We start from the raw sequence: 19726 nt of genomic DNA, 5'->3' as shown, positions 1-19726 counted from the left end.
CCCTTGCTCGCCCCCCGCCCCGTGTCCCGGCCGAGTGAAAAACCTGCGGAGGGCGCTGACCGAAACTCGTCAGAGCAGGGGGCTGGGAATACACGGCTTGTTTTGAGACCTAAGACCTGCCCGACCGTCCCGGGAGCAGGCCTTTAAAGAGAAATTACAGAAAAGAGGAGCTGTTTCTTTTTTTTCTCCCGTGTTCTCAAATTATTACTTTAGTATAAGTTGGGGGAGGGTACAGGATTTTGTACATGGAGACATTCTACTTCTACACAGCACATATTGCAAGACACTGAATATTATATACATACATCAACTGCATCAAAGTATTGTATGCAATCCATAAAACCAGTTGCACACAATCCTTAGTCCATACTAATTTTTTAGTATGATAAAATAACATCATTACAAGTCTTGTATTCTCCTTTTCACACTATACATTTTCTTATAGGCACATATGTATATACAGTGGCTATTTCCATAACCAGCTCTATGTTCCAAAACAGCCCTTCTGAATTAAGAGAGATTCTGGAAAGATCTGTTTGTTGCTGAATTTGACTTCTTCAGTGAAGCTGCAGATGCTGTCTGCAGGGCTAAGTCCGTTAATTCTCCACAGCTCATCCAAACAGCCAAGATGATAGCAATATGAATCCAGCTTTGCTGATGTACTTCAAAAAATATAGTAGCAATTCGTGTCTGTAGGGTCATTCCAAGGTCATTTTGGAAAGAAGTGGAAGCTGGAATTACAGCAGCAGCTTTACTGTCTTTTTAGGACAGCTTAGAGAAAACATACACAAGAAGTTCATAATGATTAAGGATTTTCCAGTTCAGAAAATGAATTTTACTACATGAAAAATGAAGGGGTGAAAATACAAAGCAATTAATCACAAGATACTATTTAAAACAATATTTTCAATATACAGAGCATTTATTCCACTTGACAATTTGGTAAGAGGAAAAGCTAAATTACATTCTGCCAATAACGATGCAGAGAAAATAGCTTTTCTGGTACCTCTCAAACTAGTTTTGTTTTCACACATTCATGTAGTTTCACAGAATTTTAACTGCTGTCAATAGTGAGCTGAAGTCCACTGATACACAGAGGCATTCGAGATGATCATGTGGAATTAAGTATAAAATATTATTTCTGGTATCTGTCCATCTTCTATTGATGTACCATTGTTGTTACCTGGTGAACTATAAAAGACAAAACATGTTTTGCTAGCAGTAGGAGATTCGTGGATCACTTTCTTCAAACCTTTTGTTCCATAGTGGGAATCAGGACCCTGAAAAATATCAGAAGAGATTAGCAACTGAATGGAAGTGGGCAGCAAGACCCATAAAATGTTGAAGTTCGAACATTACTGACTCAGGTTATTTTAATAGTATAAAATTGCTGTACCCACATCATTTAAGTTATATACAAAATCACAGGCAACAGAAGCAAATGCACTATGTCTAGATAACAAAGAAAAGTTTCTCTGACAGCTTGATTTTATCCAAGCCCCTCAACTTTCATTTCTGTATAGGGAATTATATTTAAAAGAATATTAAAAGATTTTTGAGAAAACTGAATAAATAAATTTGTCCATAACATTAAGAGAAGACTTTCCTGGAACAATAATTCTTTCCTATATTTCAGCACTAGAATATAAAAAGTGATTAAAAAAACCTTTCAGTTTTCTCGACTCTAGCTAGTCATTAGAATGTCCTTAATAAAAGAAATCAAACAAATTTTGATAAAGAGCTTCCAGATTAAATATTCTAGATAGTGCTTTTGCCCACACAGAACCAGTGACTTCCATAAGGACTCATTCTAACTCTTACATCAAGCCAGAAAGTGGGAAGGCACAAAAGATCCAGTTACAAATTCTGTGCTGTGGCACAGAAAAGGGGTAGCAGTCTTACAAGTTACTGTGGAGTTTAACTACATCCTTCTTTAGCACTAAACTTAAAACAAATTCAAGATCTAGAAGACACTTTCCCATCAGAAGACAGATAAAAGAACAACTCTTGCATCAAAATAGTATTTTCTTCTGTACTGTTAGGCATTCTTACTTTCAACGTTGCACAAGCTGTGTAGCAAACGGTTGGCAAAATCTCTATAGGTTCTTTGAACATAACTCTGAATGTACTGGCTGTTCCATCACAACTAAACCCAGTATCGTTTTGTCCTAGAGTTTGGTTCTTCTCATAATCAATTATCTGTACAAAAACATGAAAATAGTATTTTTAGGTTTACAAGCTTGAGAAAGATTCTTATTGTATGCATATTAGAAGATTACAACCAAACACTTGCCTACTCCACCCAGTTTAATTGCAAGGATAGCGCAATCTCAGAACTGGAAAGTAGGTGTAATTTCCCGATACCATTAGGGTGACCCAGCAGCATGCCAAACGACGGCTTCTGAGTTTTACACAGGCTGTCCGACCTGTGGGCTAGATTCAGCACTGCTCCAACCAGGTTACAGTCTTTGCTTGGGAGATGAAGAATAAATAGCTCTCTGACCTTCAGCTTCTGACCTTCATATACTACATATAATCCTGTACTTAGATTTGCTGATCTTCGTACACCTACACAGCCCACATGAGGGAAGCATATTTGCTGGCTGTGGCTAATTTAGAAAACAAGTTTTTAGAGATAATATAAGCAGTCAGTGCTAACATTCTTAAAACGAGAACTCGTGCTGCTATGTTTTATAAAATTTACTTCTATTCTAGATTCTGTATAAAAATTACACTCAGACTACATATTAATTCTTTTGCCTTCAATTTTAGTGGCAAATAGCAATCACTAGCTAAGATGTAGTAATAGCAGATATCTCACTTGTCATTTCACAGAATCACAGAATCATCTACGTTGGAAAGGACCTTGAAGACCATCTAGTCCAACCGTTAACCTAGCACTGACAGTTCCCAACTACACCATATCCCTCAGCGCTAAGTCGACCCTACTCTTAAACACCAGATATCCTGATCCATGCTGCTGAACACCTCTTGCAGAAGCTGAGTATCAGAGCCTTAGAGTAACATGAACACTTCTCATGATAGGATTCTTGTTAGTGCAGTAATCAATTTTAATACCATATCATTTTTGATATTGCACAAATGAGATGAAGCCCTATTCTAGGCAAAACATGCTCTAACTCTTTTTTCCAGCCACAATCAATAGAAATATTAACAATTATAATGCTGAAGTCCTAAGCCCCTTTCACATAAAAGATTTGCAATATACATTATCACTACTTTAGGACAAGTATTAAATGTTTAACTCTCTGGAGCTCTGCTAGTACTGATGCAGGTCCAAGAAGAAAGGCAGAGACACAGGACTTAAATACCTGTCTAAAAAGATTGTGACAAGAAAGTTTTGGATCCATCAGGAATTGGGGATACTTCCAGAATAAAGAGAACCTGTATAACATGGATGGCCTTCATTTGAAACATAAAGGTACATTAGCCTTTCAGTTTGGATTGGGAGCATGTTTTTCAAGTGAATCTCTTGATCATTCCTACTAATATGCTTTGGTTTGCCTTGCAAGTAGTAAATTCTTTTCAGATGAAATAAATACAGTAAACATGCTGAGGAAGCACACCAAATGCTTTCATCTTGGAATTCAGCTGAGAGAATCAAACAAGAGTTAATGCAAAGTAAAAATCCCCAAATATGTACAGGATAGCTGCTAGGTCCTCAGCACCAACTCTTTTGTTCTAAAGATCCAATCTAGTGCATTATGTTACTCATTTACATAAATGTACTGTTTGAGAAAACCAAACTGATGGCACTTCAAATCAATTTGCAAGTGAACTTTTAAACTGAAGAATGTGGAAAAGCCAATAAATTCCTTCAAAACCTCATTTCAGATACATTCTGTTTGGAACATCATAAAAGGAAAGGCACAACATTTTTTTCTTAAGAGACAGACACAAAATTCCTATCCTTAAGTTCAGGATGGTCAGAGAACAGTAATCATCAAATAGGAAACAGAAAACAAATAAACTGATGTTTAAATAGGATGCCCAGAAATGAACCAAAACAGCAGTCTCAGCACATGCTAGAAGTCTACAAAATAAGATAGGGACAATGGAATTCCTGTCCTTAAATGACGTCACAGATTCCTTCTTTCACAAAATTTCCCCCATCCCTAATAAATCAGTGTGATGCGATAGTACCAGGTTACAACATACACAGCACAGAGTAAAACCGTGCCAGTCACGGAATGCCAATACCTTGTTAGAAAGCTTAGAATCAAATCAAAACTATTATCAGTAAGAAAGAGAATTCAAATGGACTGAAATTCCATACTTAAAAAGGAAAAAATATAGTACTGGATCAGTATTACTAGAAGACAATCCTGACCACGAAATGCTGAGAGAAATCAAACAGACTAGAAGAGCAGGAAATACAATTTTAGTGGTGTCTTCAATTACCTGCTCAGACTGGGCAAGTGTCATATCAGGACATGAAGCAGGGGTGACATTTTTAGATGCTATCACTGACCATTTCGTGAGCTTGCTAACCAATTGCTCAGTAGGAAGAAACGCAACTCTTGATTTGGTACTGAGTGATGAGCAGGATCAGATTCAAAATTTCATAATGGAAACACTATGTAACAGTGTCCATAATATCCTTAAGAGTCAACACTCCACGTGAACAACAAAAGCAAATCCACCACAACTGTGCTAAATTTAAAAAGGAGAAAAACGAGGAAGCTTGTTCAAAAGAAGCTAAAAGGAGCAATTAAAATCAAACTCTTATAAGAAGCATTCAGACTGCTGAATGACATCACGTGCCCAAGTACAGTATTGGTGCATATCACCTATTAGGAAAGGCTTCAGAAAAGGGGAAAAAACCTGGCATGGCTGATCAGCAAAAGGCTATTACTGGAAAAAAACAAAAAAGGGCATCATAGAGAAATGTGAAGTTGTATCCAGATTAAAATAGAAAGGTTCAAACTGACAGATTAAAATTTTAAAAATACAATCAAGCAGGCCAAAAGAAGCTTTAGGAACAGCTATCCGAAAGTATCAAAACCAATGTTAAATCATTCTTTCAACACAGCAGTAGCAAAAAGCCCTACAGACTCTCTGGTGGGCTAAACAGCATGAAGATATAAAACAAGTAGCAGCAGGATAAGATCTTCATATAGGAGCCTGGAGAACAGCAATACAAATAAATCATTTACCAGCAGAAGAAACCAGGGAGATAGTTATGCTGGGACAATGTTTTCAGCAAACCTAAAACTGGAGTAATTTAAGGAAGAAGTTATGGTAACAGTAACATACAACCTTCTGCCTAAGACTGAACCCAGTAGCAAATAAGATGTCAGGCTTTCCAAAAAGCTCTGGGCAAGGACAAGCCTCTAAGCCCCAATACATGTACCAGGTGAGCTAAGGGTGTAATAAATACCCAGTTGGGTCAGACAAATGGTCCAATATGATCCAACAGTGGCAAGAGAAGATGTTGCTGAGGATTAGCACACAGGTCTGGGCTCTGCTGTCCATTCCCCCAGCATCCAAAACTGTTCTACTAGGGGTGCTACGGTGCACATGCCCCTTCTGATTCTTCTGGAATCTTCTAATGGATCTGCTATTGATGAATGAGCATGTTCAAATACCAAATTTAAAACAGGGTATCTGCTTCATGTGGCAGTATGCTTAGTATTCTCTGCATTGAAAAAATACTCTTACTGTTTTGATCTTCTGCTAGTATCAGTAAGAGTCTCCTAGTTCTACTATTCTGGGGTTTGGTGATTAACAAACAGTTCTGGATTTACCTTATGCATTGCCCTCATGATTTTAGAAGCATTGCCCACACTTCCCCATAGCCTTCCTCCCTACAGACTGAAGAGTCCTAGCCTTTCTGGTCTCTTCCATAAAGCAGCAGCTCTATCCCCTTAATTGTTTTAATTACCCTCCTCTTTATCTTCTAATTCTACTGTGTGGGATTGAGAACTGCACACAATACTCAAGATGTGGGTACACCTGGCTTTCATACAGCATCACAATGTCACCTTTTATCTTGTTTTCAGTATCTTCCTGATGACATAGTGGGCTTTTTTAGCAGTCACTTACATGTGTCACTGATTTCAGAGAGCTGTTGATGACAAATCCAAGATCTCTTTTCTGAATTACTAGAAACTTTAATAAAGGACAGACTCTGTGCACAACTGAACAGATGATAAAGCTATGAAATTCCTCTGCAGAAAGCTTACAGGAATTCAAGGTTAGACCAGGTAAGTATCCTGAAGAAAGATTCACCAGGAGCTACTAAACAGAGAAACCAAATCGGTCGTGGGAAACACCTATACTGAAAATGACTGAAAGACAGGAGAATACAGCAGAAAGGGAGAAGAGTTTCATATTGTTCTTACTTTTCCCTAGTCATCTGCTTATGACCACTGCTGGGGACAAAACACAGGTTAGATAGATTCCTGACCTATCAATTGCTCCTAACCAAATATACACCAAACCTTTTGCAAGTGCTGCAAGTGTAGTTTCTGCGCAAGCCTGTTTAAAGAGAATATACAGTACCTGTATATTAACTTGATAGTCTGTGGGTCCATGAATAGATCCATATAATCCAAATCCCACTATGGAAATTCTTCTGTTAACTGTGAACCTAGTAAAACAACAAGCCAAGAAAGGAATTTAAACAACTCTGATACGTGTTACCTTATTCCTAGTCAAATAGGAAAAAGACTCCCATGGAAGAGTAGTGAAGTAAATTGAAAATGACTTTTTTTTTTTTCAATAACACTTTCTATTTAGATTTCAGTAGTAAGAAAAATGCTATGTAAGGTATCACCTTTATAGGTTAAAGCTTTGCTAAGCCCCCAAGATATTCAGTATCACTAAACAAAACATCGCCAGATTCTTTTCAACATCTCCAAAATAAAATCAGATCAAGACTTGGTATTTTAAAAAGGAATATGCAGCTAACAACCAATCACTCTAGAATGCACGCAATTGTCCTGAACTTTGTTCTTTACTACTCTGTTTTATGTGCACAACAGTCTAAGTTATTTTTTAAAAAGGGAAAGATTACACCTACCCAAACAGAACCAGCATGTTTGTTACTGTATCTTACGCCAAAAAGTTAAAGTTGAGTAATACCATCCCTTTCTTCCCACACTTCTCTGTCTCTCCTACAAACTGTTTCAAAAGCCATACCTAATCCGATCACTTGTTCCACTGTAGCCCCAGCGACTCTCCACTTGCTGGAACCTGTTAATGCTGCATTCTTTTCCTCTAAGGCAACATCTTGGTCGGTCAATATAATCTACTTTAGGTTTAGGATTGACAGTAAAATGCAGAAAGAGATTTACTACTTCCCGATCTGACAAGATTCCAGACTGAGCAGGGCCTGTGAAAAGAAAAAACTTCTAAGATGATTCGAAGAATTACTCCAACTGTTGTATTCGAACCACATATATTTGCAAACTGAAGATGTCAATAATATTTTCCAACGGCCAGAACATATTCTGCAGAATGTTTTCCTTTAATTTCTGCATCACAACCTTTATTGTATGATATTAATAACAGAATAGTGTGTTAAACATAAACTCTAAACACTTACAGGTGAACAGTGCAGAGATATGGTCTAACAGTAAGACAAAGAACCCCAAAACTCACCTGCTGCAAACTCTTCAATAGTCATTAATGGAAAACGGATTAAGGAAAGAGCTCTTCCAAGGACTTTTTGCTTGTTTCCAAATGTCACAGGCAGTTGTTGTCTTTGACATTCTGCTTCTGCCCAGCGAACAACAGCTCCAAAGAGTCTACTTTCTCGAATACTAAGGGTATCTCTTTCTAGAACTGCACATAATGTGTCTAAATTAAAAACAGTTAACAGATTTATATCAGTTTTCAGCCACACCAGTAACAGTGTTACACATTAAGTAAACTTAACTTGTTAAGTAAACACTAAGAACATTCATAGTAAGACATCAAAGATAAGACAACTTAATATATGTATGAAGAAATGTCCCAGTGGTGTATAGACTCCAAACTAAAAAAGTAATTTTCCTGTTATGAAGACAGCATATGAACTTTCTTCTGGATTCCCAAGAGTGTGACTATATATAATGTATGTAGTGACAACCAATATCCTTAAGAGTTTCCATGGCTAGGGCAGGATTAAATTGGAAGTGACCAAGTGGTGAATGCACACTACTAAAAAACCAAGTTATTCATGATGACATTGTCATATTCTCATCCAAACAGCCACCTGCCAATCCGGATCAACTATAGACACAAGCAGCAGTGGTGCACGCAAAACCAGTTTAAAGATACATGAAAGTCGTCTTAAACATTGAAGTATTTGCCACCCACAAAGCTCGAAGGTGGAACACAGGATGTGAGGCTAGGTACTCTCATGTGCTTTAGAAAAGCAAGTTTTCCTGTATTTCTTACTTGTTCTGGCATTTTATGAATAACAGGTATGTAAAAATTCTCAGTTCATCACAGAACACAAGCCTGAAAACAAATGTGTTTTCATATTCTGAATCTTCTGTCTTCCTTGGGAATTTTTATATGCCCTGAATTTAAGCACAGCATGTTTGTGGTCATAGAAAATATCATATTGGAAAGTCAAAACAGATTGGGACTTATCAAGAGCAGAGATGAGCACTCGCAGTCTGGGCACAAATCCCACTGAACATGAGTTAACAATGACTTTAGAATTTTTTTAAGCAGCTGGAACACCTTCCCTCAGTCTGAGTTTTCACACAGTCTAGCTGAATTGGAGTAAAATCATAGACACATATAGTAGCAATGAAACTAAGCAAGAAAATTTACAACTGCTAGCTTTTCATAAAAGATGAAACAAAGAAACCAGAAGTTTACATATTTATTTTTTAAACAGATTTCATAAATTGTACCTGATCTGCACAACTCTGAATAGAGAAGCGCCATGTGGCAACAAAACAGTGTAATTCCTGTTACATGCAAAAAGGAGGTGTGGATCCCCCAGGGATGAGCCACAACACTGAGCAAGTGAAAGCTTTGGCTTTAATGAAAGCCAAAAGTGTGACCGTGGTGGGAGCCCTGCTGGGACACTGACACCAATCAAATGGGGACCCAATGCAGTGGAACCCTGCTTGAGAGTGAAGCACTGCAGGGGTGGATAATAAATCGTGCGCTGATTAACATATCATACATATGCAATGTCCTGTTTTGCTCATTAGCAAACTTGCTGATGTAATACAGGTACTGTCATCCGAATTCTGAGATCCACAGCTGGCCGTTGCGTTGGCGTCTGTGCAAAGGTGGGTGCAGATGACGGGGAAAGCGAACGACCCCAGGTTACCGTGACAAGGGGATAAGATGTGCTTGAGACTCTACCCACTCAGACGTGGGAGGCGAACTATCCTGAGTCAGTGTAACAAAGCCTTCTCATGCCCTACAATTCCCTTCAGAAGTTTAATGCTTAGGACACACAAAATTACTTACCTATATCAATATCAGTAAAGCCTTCTGCACTTATTGCATCCATAGTACTTTTGTCTATTGTGTCAAGACAAAGACTAGCAAGCTGAGGTTCATCAAACAAACGAGCCTATAAAGGTAGAGAAATACATCTTAAGCATAAAGTTGACAAACCACTAATCTTAAAAAGCAAGTATTTTTACTCTAGTATAGATCCAAATTAAAATAGGTTGATTTGTCTAAGTACTCTGTTTGTACCTTAAAGAGCACTTAAATTCTCAAAGGAGTACATAATTAATGAGAATTCACTAAATGCAATATAATTTTTAAAAAGTACACATAAAATCCAATATAGTGAACTGAAGCACAGTCTTAACAAAAAAACAATTAAGAGATTCATGCAAATACACTGTAGGATAAACTGGCTCCATCTGAAATGTCCTAGTCCATGGCATATTTAAAAAAAAAAAAAAGAAAAAAAGAAGGGAAAAAAAGCCTTTCCTCCACATTAATAAGAAGCTGAGTCTTTAAAAATGCTAGCAGAGCAACAAGACATTTTCATACATAAATTAGACTATGTGACAGCAAACCTACTGTGATGTAATATTTAGTAATTTTCCTCCAAATACTGATTTTCCTAGTGAATCAAAACTAAGCTTAAATTTACCTACTTGAGTAAGCAGCATAAAGGCATTATCTGCTCGGAGGTGCTTTGTTAGAAAATCCACACAATGTGCTTCCAGGGCTGGGACTGCATACTTTTTAGCAGTGTATAAAGTAGTCATGACTGTTTCTGGACCAATTTGAACTTCATCAGAATAAAGAAACCTAGAAATCAATACACAAATACAGATCATAAAAATGTATCTTGAGGGGGGCAGTCAAGCACAACACAACAGTCTCTTTGCATTTAGAAAATAGGTCAAAGATCTGCACTGTGAACATGCAACAGTTGACCACGTTAGCATTTTTACAAATTAATAAGCTAGTTAAAGGGTTGAAGAAAGAATATTACGTTAACCTAATGGCATACATTTGTTTTAAATATGCATTACTCCCTACAACTGATCTGGCTGTACTAGTTATACATAGCTACTGAACTGTAAACAACAGCTGAGCTGCAGAATTACTTAATATACGAATGCACACTCTAAAGAGCTGTATTTCTAAGTATCAATACATAGCCCTCTGTGGCTATATTACTGAACTTAATTTACTGACACGTCACACTCGCTTCCCTACCATGAGGGAAACAGTGTCAAGGACTTATACTGTGGTAACATCTTATGTCAAAGTTACCATTCTGTAGTGTTCAGAGGAGAGGAAAGGAAGTAACATTCTAGCAGGTGACCTTGACTCTTCTATTCCTGCCACAGCAAAAGGCTCTGGCTTGTCTCCACTGTTTGAGGCTAGATGATTGGTTGAGATTTTAGCATAAACTGTGAACCAAAAGATAGAAGCCTCCACCAAAACCAGGAACAAAACCTGTTTCCTGAGCAGTTGTTATCTGAGACCATACAAGATAAGATTTATTTTAAGGTTCTGTACCTTTTCTTACAGGTGACATTGAAGATAATCTTAGCAATATTTCATCAGTCTTTCAGATAATAATCAAGAATAGCCTGTGACTTAGAAAAATACATTTGTCCTCAATATACAGGTGATTAAACATAATAAACCAGGGCACATTAGCAAATGCAGGAATTCCACAATGAAGACCATGTCTTTCCTTTACATTTCTTAATATTTTTTTGTTCAGAACCTCTGGAGATGAACGGCAAGCAATGCGTAGAGATGGAAGGCGTGTTTAGAAGGGTTTTTAAATGTAACAATAAGCAGTTTGCATTTAACAGAAGAAACTTGTGAAAGTAATGGACTTAAACTTCTTCGCAACGTAGGGAGATCTAGTAATAGAAACCTAGAATTAAAGTTTCAACTAAAGCTCTTAGCTGTTTATATTTCTTATATTCCAAGAAAACTAATTCTTGGTAATCGCTAAGACAACTAAATATGGTATTCAACACTAAATTTGCTGTCGCTTACCAATGGGTACAAATTTACCATTACAATACTCCAACTTATTCAAACAGCCAGCTTTCACATCACTTAGGGAATGTGAATGATGCTCTAGATTAATTCTTCTAGATTTACATCAAACAGCTTTTAGAAAGAATGAGTTTAATTAAATGCTACCTTTTTTTTTTAGTAGAAGTTTCATACTTTTCATTTAGAACTGAGTTATGAAAGCTATAAACTATTATCTGTTGATGAAAATGACGGGCTGACTTGCCAGTCACAATCACTGACAAAATTATTTTTAAGAAACTAAGATCTCATAGGTAAGTTTTGTATACCAAATTGACAAGTAGATCATTAAAGCACTAGAATAGTGCATTTAGATTTTGGTTTTAAGATTTTAAAAAATCTGTTTAAAATGCCCTAACCTTCTTTGTATGACTTTATAGGAGCTTGGAGTCCAAATTACATAAAAACTGAAAATTAACAGGCTGTAAAAAAAGCAGCATTACCACACAAACTATATTATAAATTTTACCTAACCCTAAAAAAAAAAAAAAAAAATCACCAAGTTGGTTTTGGAACATGATTTTGATTTTATACCTTAAGTGTGTCAAATCTGAAGCCAATGAACTGACACACCAGAGGAGCTCCATTAGGCTTGTGGTTCACTTTCTACTACACCTTCTTAAGAATTAGGGTGCAGTTTCAAACTGCACTTTTCTGACCCTTGCTTTCACAGGAATTTTGCAGGCTTTTTCCTCATATGATCAAAAACTAATTACAGGCCCAAATGACAGGAATTCAAATGTGGCAACAGTGCATATACATGCAGGTTCTTCATTCATGTGAGATCTAGGAGTTACAGGATGCTTTTTCATCCCATGAAGGACACACTTGAGGCTCTATGCTCCAATCCCTCCCCTGCCGTATGGCTGGATATACAGTAAGAGACACTCCCCAACTGAAAGTGTGTCAATGACAAACTAACAGGACTTTAAGCAATTAAAAGTTCTGACCACTAAAATTTGCACAGTTTCTCAACCAGTAACTAAAACATCAGTGTGTTATCAACACTATTTTCAGCACAGATCCAAAATGTAGCTCCACACAAGCTACTATGAAGAATTTCTCTATCCCGGGCAAACCCAGTACATTCTCCATCCCTTACTGCATACCATTTACATCATTCAGGTCCCACACCATCACAACACATCCTCATTGACCTCCCCATTGAGTTCATTTGGTCTATGACTTTGGGCTCCATCTGTTATGGCATTCACTCAGGACAGGAGAGGTGGTGTGTTGCATGGAGTTACTGACCCCATCTGTTTCTAGGCATTGATCACCACTGGGCATAACAACTCGTAGTTACAGAACATCTGATATAGTTACATACTTTGAAACTAAGGAAACTCAGGACAAGGAGTGTCCAAATACATCAAGAAAGTTACACGGTCAGTTTTTTGTGTTTAATATTTCAAGTTTTTAACAATGCTAATACTATTCTGGAATTTTCAAAGCCAAACTGTAGTCTTTTGCAAATACTAAAAAGTGTGAATTTGTGAAGTTAAAAGGTAGCTGCAAAAACTATGAAAAATGGTAATAAAGTACACTGCTCTAGGATGTTGTATAATCTTATTTCCCTTAAGTATACAGATGGATGATCATGATGCATTCACCTACTCATAAGAGAGGAACTCCAGGTGTGTCTTCCCTCTAAAAATCCCTCTGCTCATGTGCCAAGAGCTCTGTCTCTGTGTTAACTCTCCCATTTGGGGCATGCCTGAACTAGCACACCTTTATGTTGATACCACTGTTTCTCCTCCACTTAATTCAGTGGGGCTCAAGATCACTTATCCTTCCCCCTTGCCTTTTTCCCTCTTCGCCTCCCTTTGAGATCCTTACAGAAACAACCTGCTCTCTAGATACTGACTAATGGTGTTGTCATCCAGGATGGGGGGGTGTGTCCATACTTGCGCAGTGCACTTTCAGTGACCAGAACAATTTTTCCAAGTGACCACTCGATCATTCACTTCACATAAGCCTCTCATACATTTTATGCCACTTTTCTTTACCCTCCAGTTCACACTTCCTTCTCCCCTAGCCTTAGTATGGTCCCAACAGCTGAAATATTTTCACCATTCTAAAAGCACACAGGAATCTTTTTCCAGTTAGTCATGATTACCCCTTTATTTACTGCTTGCCAAAGTCCTCTGCAAAGACATTTGGAAGACGGACTGCTAAATTTGTTCCATGTCGTCACTTTCCTTTATACTGTGATCAAAGGACAAGTTAAATTACTGTAAAACGTGAATGAAATTTTAAAAAATCTTATTAAAAACAACAAAATGAAACCCTAAAGCAGAATCCTGCTGAGACAACTTTAATCTTCTTGATCACCGCTATTCAATTTGTACAGTTAGAAACATACCAAAAAAACCCTGTTTAACTGGGAGACAGATTCAAACTTTGTGACCTTGATATTATTTCATCTCTTAAGGATTTATCTGTCAAACTACTGAAGTAGTCAGCTGCTTTTAAAAAACTCCTCTGTCTCATGTCTGAAAACTTTGCAGGCAAGAGGAATACTGGCTGATGAGCCAAAGCACACACCACAGACATTTCTAAGCCTTTGAGCTTGGCCAGTTGTTTTCTAAGAAAGTTCTCTCCACTTCTCCAGCCAGTTTTAAAAGTCTCCCCTTTTCCTGTCTTTACAGGTAAGATTTTAGCCCACAGACAACGAGGCCTATCCAACTTTCAAGGGGAAAAAAGAAATCCTGAAATGTATGACTGGAATTACAGTGGTACCATCAATTAAAGTTTCATTTAATTATTTATAAATACTTTAACTCTATGAATTTATTATTTTAGAGTCCCCTGTTAGAAAAAAGTAGCAACTGTAGCCAATTTTAAATTGTGTATGACTATATCCAAAATTAAAATAAAAAAAACAGACATCACATTAACTTGGTGACTATCAGATGTTTAAATTGTTCAATTTCTAACTACTTTTTTATTTCCCATAAACATAATTCTTGAACTACCATCTATCTTGTGACAAAACACTAACACTGATGAAAGTTTACATCACAGAACAGAGAAATTACACTCAGTCTTATGGGACAGATAGAGATGAAATTAATTTTTTAAGAGAATCAGAAAAATTTTCATCAAAAATCTTTTTGTTTGGCTTTAATTTAAAAGTAGCATTTGTCAGTAGATCTTTATGAAACACATCAACTACAGATAGGACCTAACAAACCCCACAAGTAAATAAAATGGAAACGAGCAGCGGAACATTAAATAATTAGTGAGTTACCCCTAAAAGTTTTTGCATCACTTAAACGGTTCCTCTACCTTGATGTTCATTTGCTATGTGTATTAATTTCTAGCCAATACACCTCAAATTGGTCTTTGCAAAGATTAAAGAAAGGCAACCATCATTATCTGACCATTTTACTAGTGATTAGATGAAAGAGGCCAACAGTGCAAGGTATAATTCTCGCCTCTTCTGGTCAACACGGGGAAAAAAACCCAGGTTCTCTCATAGTTGGTATACTTTAAAAACAGTGTATATAAGCATGGAATACAACCATGGAACATGTATACAAGTCCAGTAGTGGTCTGTATTATAGAAGTTCTCCTTAGGTATGTTTTTAACAAGGTGTTGCAATGTATATTTATTCCAATATAAGCTCAAAACACACATATAGTTTGGAAGAATGTCCTACAAAGCTGCCATGTATTTAATACCAAAAGAAGACATCAAACCTGAGATGTTTCAACAGTTCATCAGTTTGGTGATATTTAGACAAGACACACATATAATCAGTGTCCTTATGTAAGTCCCTTGCCATTATGTACTAGCAGTTCTACCAACACAAGATGGCTTTTGTTTGCTTCCAACATCTCTTCATTCACTTCTACGGTTTTCAAATACCATCCTGCTTATCATTACTCAGAACTCTCCTGTTTCCATGTTTGTATTTTTATCCAGACAAGCTTCTATTCAGTTTTCACTGTCCAGTGTTTTTTCCACATATATAGAGAGAAACGTATCTATTTGCAGAGCCATTTACTTTTAACCTTTGAAACCATTTTGCTTGAAAGACACTTCCCACTATCTCCCACTCTTCTACACACTCTTCATCTTGCCACTCCCTCTTTGCTAAGCATCCACAAAATAAATACAGTTCCTTTGCTAATGGCAACAGAGAGACATTGCTGCTGCATGGTGGTTTGTTGTTTTCTGGGTTTTCTTTTTCGAAATCAGTTGCTGCAACTCCTGTGTCCATGATTACGAAATCTTCTCCTCACTGTTCTTATCTGTCAGGCCTCAAAATGAAGAGAAAGTTGCTAAGGTTTTGGAGCTTTTCCCATTACAGAATGCTTTGACACACTATATACTTATCTCCAGGCAATAATATTACTTGTTTCCCAAATGTTCATTACAGGAATCTGTTTCACATATTTTACAGAGGTTTTGCCTAGGAGAGGAGTTTCTTTGAGAAAAACCTTAAGGTTAAGCAGTTTGGTCATATTACCACACCACAGCCTGATGCACAAAGAAACTACCAGTAATTGTTTCTATGAACACCATATATTTACCACTACACTGAGTAAAAAGAAATGGTAGATAAACTCATCAGTTTTGTGAGCATGAGAAGTAGCAGATCCTATTCTGCCAGAATTAGGAATCACTAACCCATTTTACATACTTTTTGCCATCACTGCACTCATGGTACCACTTGGGTGGGTTGTGTGTAAAAACCAGTTAGTTACTGCCTTCTCCTGCATGTCCACTCTCCACCCAAAAGTATCTGAAATAAGGGTGATTACAATGGGTATTACTCTGGTAAAAAGACACAATTTATTACCACTGCTGAAAAAGAAAAGTGAACAGTAAGATGAATAAAATTTCAAAGTAAGTATCAAATGAAATTAAAAGCTTGGTACAACAGTCTCTGTCCTTTCTTAACCATTATCAGAAGGTGGATGGATAGTTGCACCACTCAGAGGAACCACTAAGTCCCAGCACCTTACTTAACAAAAACCGGAATCAAAGAGCCAAACCAGACACCCACCACTATCAAAGTACTTTTCTAAATGGACAATTAGTTGCCCTAAAATTAGGGCACTTCTCTTGGGAAAAGGATGCAGGGGAAAGAGCAAGAAGGAACCAAAATGTGTTCGCTGGGCGGTTTGACCTTGCGTGCCAGCCCAGAAGGTGGTTACGCGTTTTCTCTGCATCTCCCTCCACGGACACGCACACGGCGGCCGGGGGAAAGGAAGGGAGGGCTCTTCGGGGACAGGAGCGGCCACCGAGCGAGGCAATTACAGCAGCGGCCGAGCGGGCCCCCCTCAGCTCAGCCCGGCCCGGCCCGGCGGGCTGCTGCGCGGTGCCCCCGGCCCAGGAGCCCCCACCGTGCCCGGGGCCGCCCGCCTCCGCCCCGCCGCGGCCTGACCTCAGGAGCGCCAGGAAGGCGGCGGGCTCCACGTCGGGCAGCTCGATCTCGGCCGAGGTGGTGGCCATGCCGCCGTTAAACATCGCGTCGAAGACGGCGCTGCCGGCCGCCAGGACGAAGCGGTGGGCGGGGATGCGCTGCTGGCCAGGCCCGGGGGGGGCGCCCCCGCCGCCGCCGCCGCGGGGGCTGCCCTTGCCCACCACGAAGTGCACGTCGCTGAGGAGCTCGTTGGAGAAGAGGAAGGCGAAGCGCTCCCGCAGCGAGCCCTTGGTGGCCTGCCAGTTGTACAGCGGCTCCCGCTGCAGCACCGCGCCGGCCTCCGCGGCGGCGGCGGCGACGGCGACGGCAACAGCGGCGGTGGCGGCGGGCGTCTCCACGGGCGCACCCGAGCCGCCGCCGGCGGCCGCCATCGCCGCCCTGAGGGGCCGGGCCGGGCCGGGCCGGGCCGCTCCGTCCGCCGGCGGCACGCGAGTCCCCGCCGCGCGCCCCGACGTCAGCCGCTCGCCGCCCCTGCGCCGCGCATGCGCCACCGCCCCGCGCAGCCTCGCGGCGGAGCCGCGGCCGCCGGTGTGCCGGGGGCGCAGGGCCGCGCGGGCGGCTGAGGGGTAGCGCGGGCGGGAGGCCGCGGCGGTGAGTTACGCGGTTTTCCAGGCGTCGGCCGCGTCCTCTAGGCCGTGTTTTGAATGTGTCGCTTGTTAGTTTTAGAAAGGCGTCTGACAGCCGCGTGTGCAGCGGGAATGCGCTTCCAGAGCCGCGAAGAGGGTAAAAACAGACATGCAAAGCACAGAGCACCACAACGTTCACGGAAATTTATATCGTTACATGTGGGAATGAAGAAATCTTGCAGCTATTCTGTTTAGGCACGTGAAATGCAAATTAATTTTTATGATACCAGATTCTTCATAATGGGCAAAACAAGGATTGATCACCTATTTTAACTGTTTCTGAAATAATGTCGAAACATTGACTTAGCACGTATACCTTACATTTCTTATACAAAAAAAAAATCCATTTACAATCTATCTCGACATTTTGTGATTTTATCAACTGAGGAGGAAAACGCAGTAGCTATCAAATTTAACGCCCTTGGACCTGGAATGTAAGGTGGTGAGTTAATTTGGCAGATTTTGACAAGCAAAGTAGGGTCATTTTTAGTGTACTGTCTTGGTGGCTTTTGGGAAACAAAGGGGAAATTTTAAAAAAGGTATGTTTGCGTTTTCACAGTGCTGTCAAACCAGACGCTGTCAGCTGAAAAATACGGTGGATCATTTTGCCATCTACTGGAGTTTTGCAGTAAATACAACAGCAATTTAAATTATGGAGCTGAAGGCTATTTATCACAGCTCCTGACTTGTCAGCGTTTATGGAAGCGTGTGGCTAAAAGAGGAATAGAATATGTCACCACTCTGCATTTAGGTTTATAATTAGGACAAAACGGAGACCAAGCGAATGTGGTCCATTTCGCAGAACAAGTTTTAGAGAACCTTAGGCAAGATGGAAGCAATTTCAGCAGGGTAAACTACAGTGGGAAAGGGCACAAGAAGACATAGTATACCAACCAGAAAGCAGCAAGTAGCTTTGCACAGAGGCTATATTTAAAAATAAAATCATACTGCTGACTTAGAAGAATGAAGCTATCACCTTTGTGCTTTTCTTGTCCCAAGGTGGGCAAAGAAGGGAAAGCGGGAGGAGCCCAGATTCCATCCGATAGCTTAGGGACAGAGATGGAAAAAATCATGAGGGAAAAGGTGACTCCATGGACACAAATAAATAGTTTTCGGGGCGTATTTTTTTCAGTCATGGGATGATCTGAGTATTAATGGGAGTTTCCGTCATTGCTGTCTTTCTGCTCTTACCTTTCTGCGTTCGCTCACAGGTTAGTCTGTCAGCTGAGAGCCAACAGCCGTGACTGCTCTGCTTATAGAGAACCGTGTTTGTAAAAAGTGAACATATTGTTAGTAACACCTTAGAGGAAGTTAACTAGGATGGGAGAGGGTTAAGGAAAAAGAGGGAAAGGTATGCCAAAGAACTAAAAGGAGGGTGGCTGCCACAGACAGAATATGTAAGATAGCTTCAGGGATGAGAAATCAATCATAAGAAGCAGCAGCTATGCAAGATAGAAAAAATGGGAAGGGTCCATGAGATGGGCTGAGAAAGAAAGCTGAGAGAGAAAATTCAAACATAAAAATAATATGAAAGAAATCAAAAATCTAAAGAAAAAGAAAAACAGGAAAGGAGACAAAGGAAAGGAGAAATGCGACCTGGATGCCCATTAGATCTGATCAGCTAAAAGCCAAATGCACTAATTTAAACACTTTTGAAAGTGAGAGCTAAAAAAAATATTAAGTAACAGATTTCCTTTTGAAATTGGGCTTTCCTGCATGTAGACAATGAGCCTCAGACCTTGTAATCTTCGTGCCAGCTTCCTTCTTAAAAAAAATCAGCCAGTTTTTCTTTGACATTGTCAGTAGGTGGATCATAGCCATTTTTAAATGTGATGTCATGGGATTGTATTCACCAGTCCAGATCAGAAATAATACACAATGCTTTTCCCAAAAGGAGCTACACATGAATGTCACTAAAATGCCGTCCTGTTGTTTGCTTTCTTAGCATGCTCAGTTTTTGCCTAGGAAATATAGCAGAAATTAATATAGAGAAAAATATTTATAACACAAGCAGTGCAGATTGGCCCAAGAAGGACTTTTTGTTTGATCTCATGTAACAGAATGGCTACAAATCAAGGGCTGCAGACAAAAGTTCAACAGTATTATATTATATGGCTGTGAAGGTTGTCCTGATCGCTAGCCAGCAAAACAGAAGGT

The 19726-nt window shown here is 39.4% G+C and overlaps 1 protein-coding gene across 1 annotated transcript; it reads right to left on the bottom strand.

Moving 5' to 3' along the window:
- Window positions 1-173: 173 nt before the first annotated feature.
- BTBD1 (BTB domain containing 1) lies at window positions 174-17348 on the bottom strand. Its single transcript, XM_074837765.1, has 8 exons — window positions 16905-17348; window positions 10092-10248; window positions 9445-9550; window positions 7627-7824; window positions 7165-7357; window positions 6526-6613; window positions 2053-2199; window positions 174-1280 (listed from the first exon to the last, which is right to left on the bottom strand). The coding sequence occupies exons 1-8, from the start codon at window positions 17312-17314 to the stop codon at window positions 1122-1124; spliced, it is 1458 nt and encodes a 485-aa protein (XP_074693866.1). The 5' UTR covers window positions 17315-17348; the 3' UTR covers window positions 174-1121.
- Between the last annotated feature and the right edge of the window lie 2378 nt (window positions 17349-19726).

The sequence above is a fragment of the Strix aluco genome, chromosome 12, assembly GCF_031877795.1.
Source record: "Strix aluco isolate bStrAlu1 chromosome 12, bStrAlu1.hap1, whole genome shotgun sequence".
NCBI lineage: Eukaryota > Metazoa > Chordata > Aves > Strigiformes > Strigidae > Strix > Strix aluco.
Note: the sequence above shows the minus strand (reverse complement) of the source record. Positions and strands in the feature narration are given on the sequence as shown.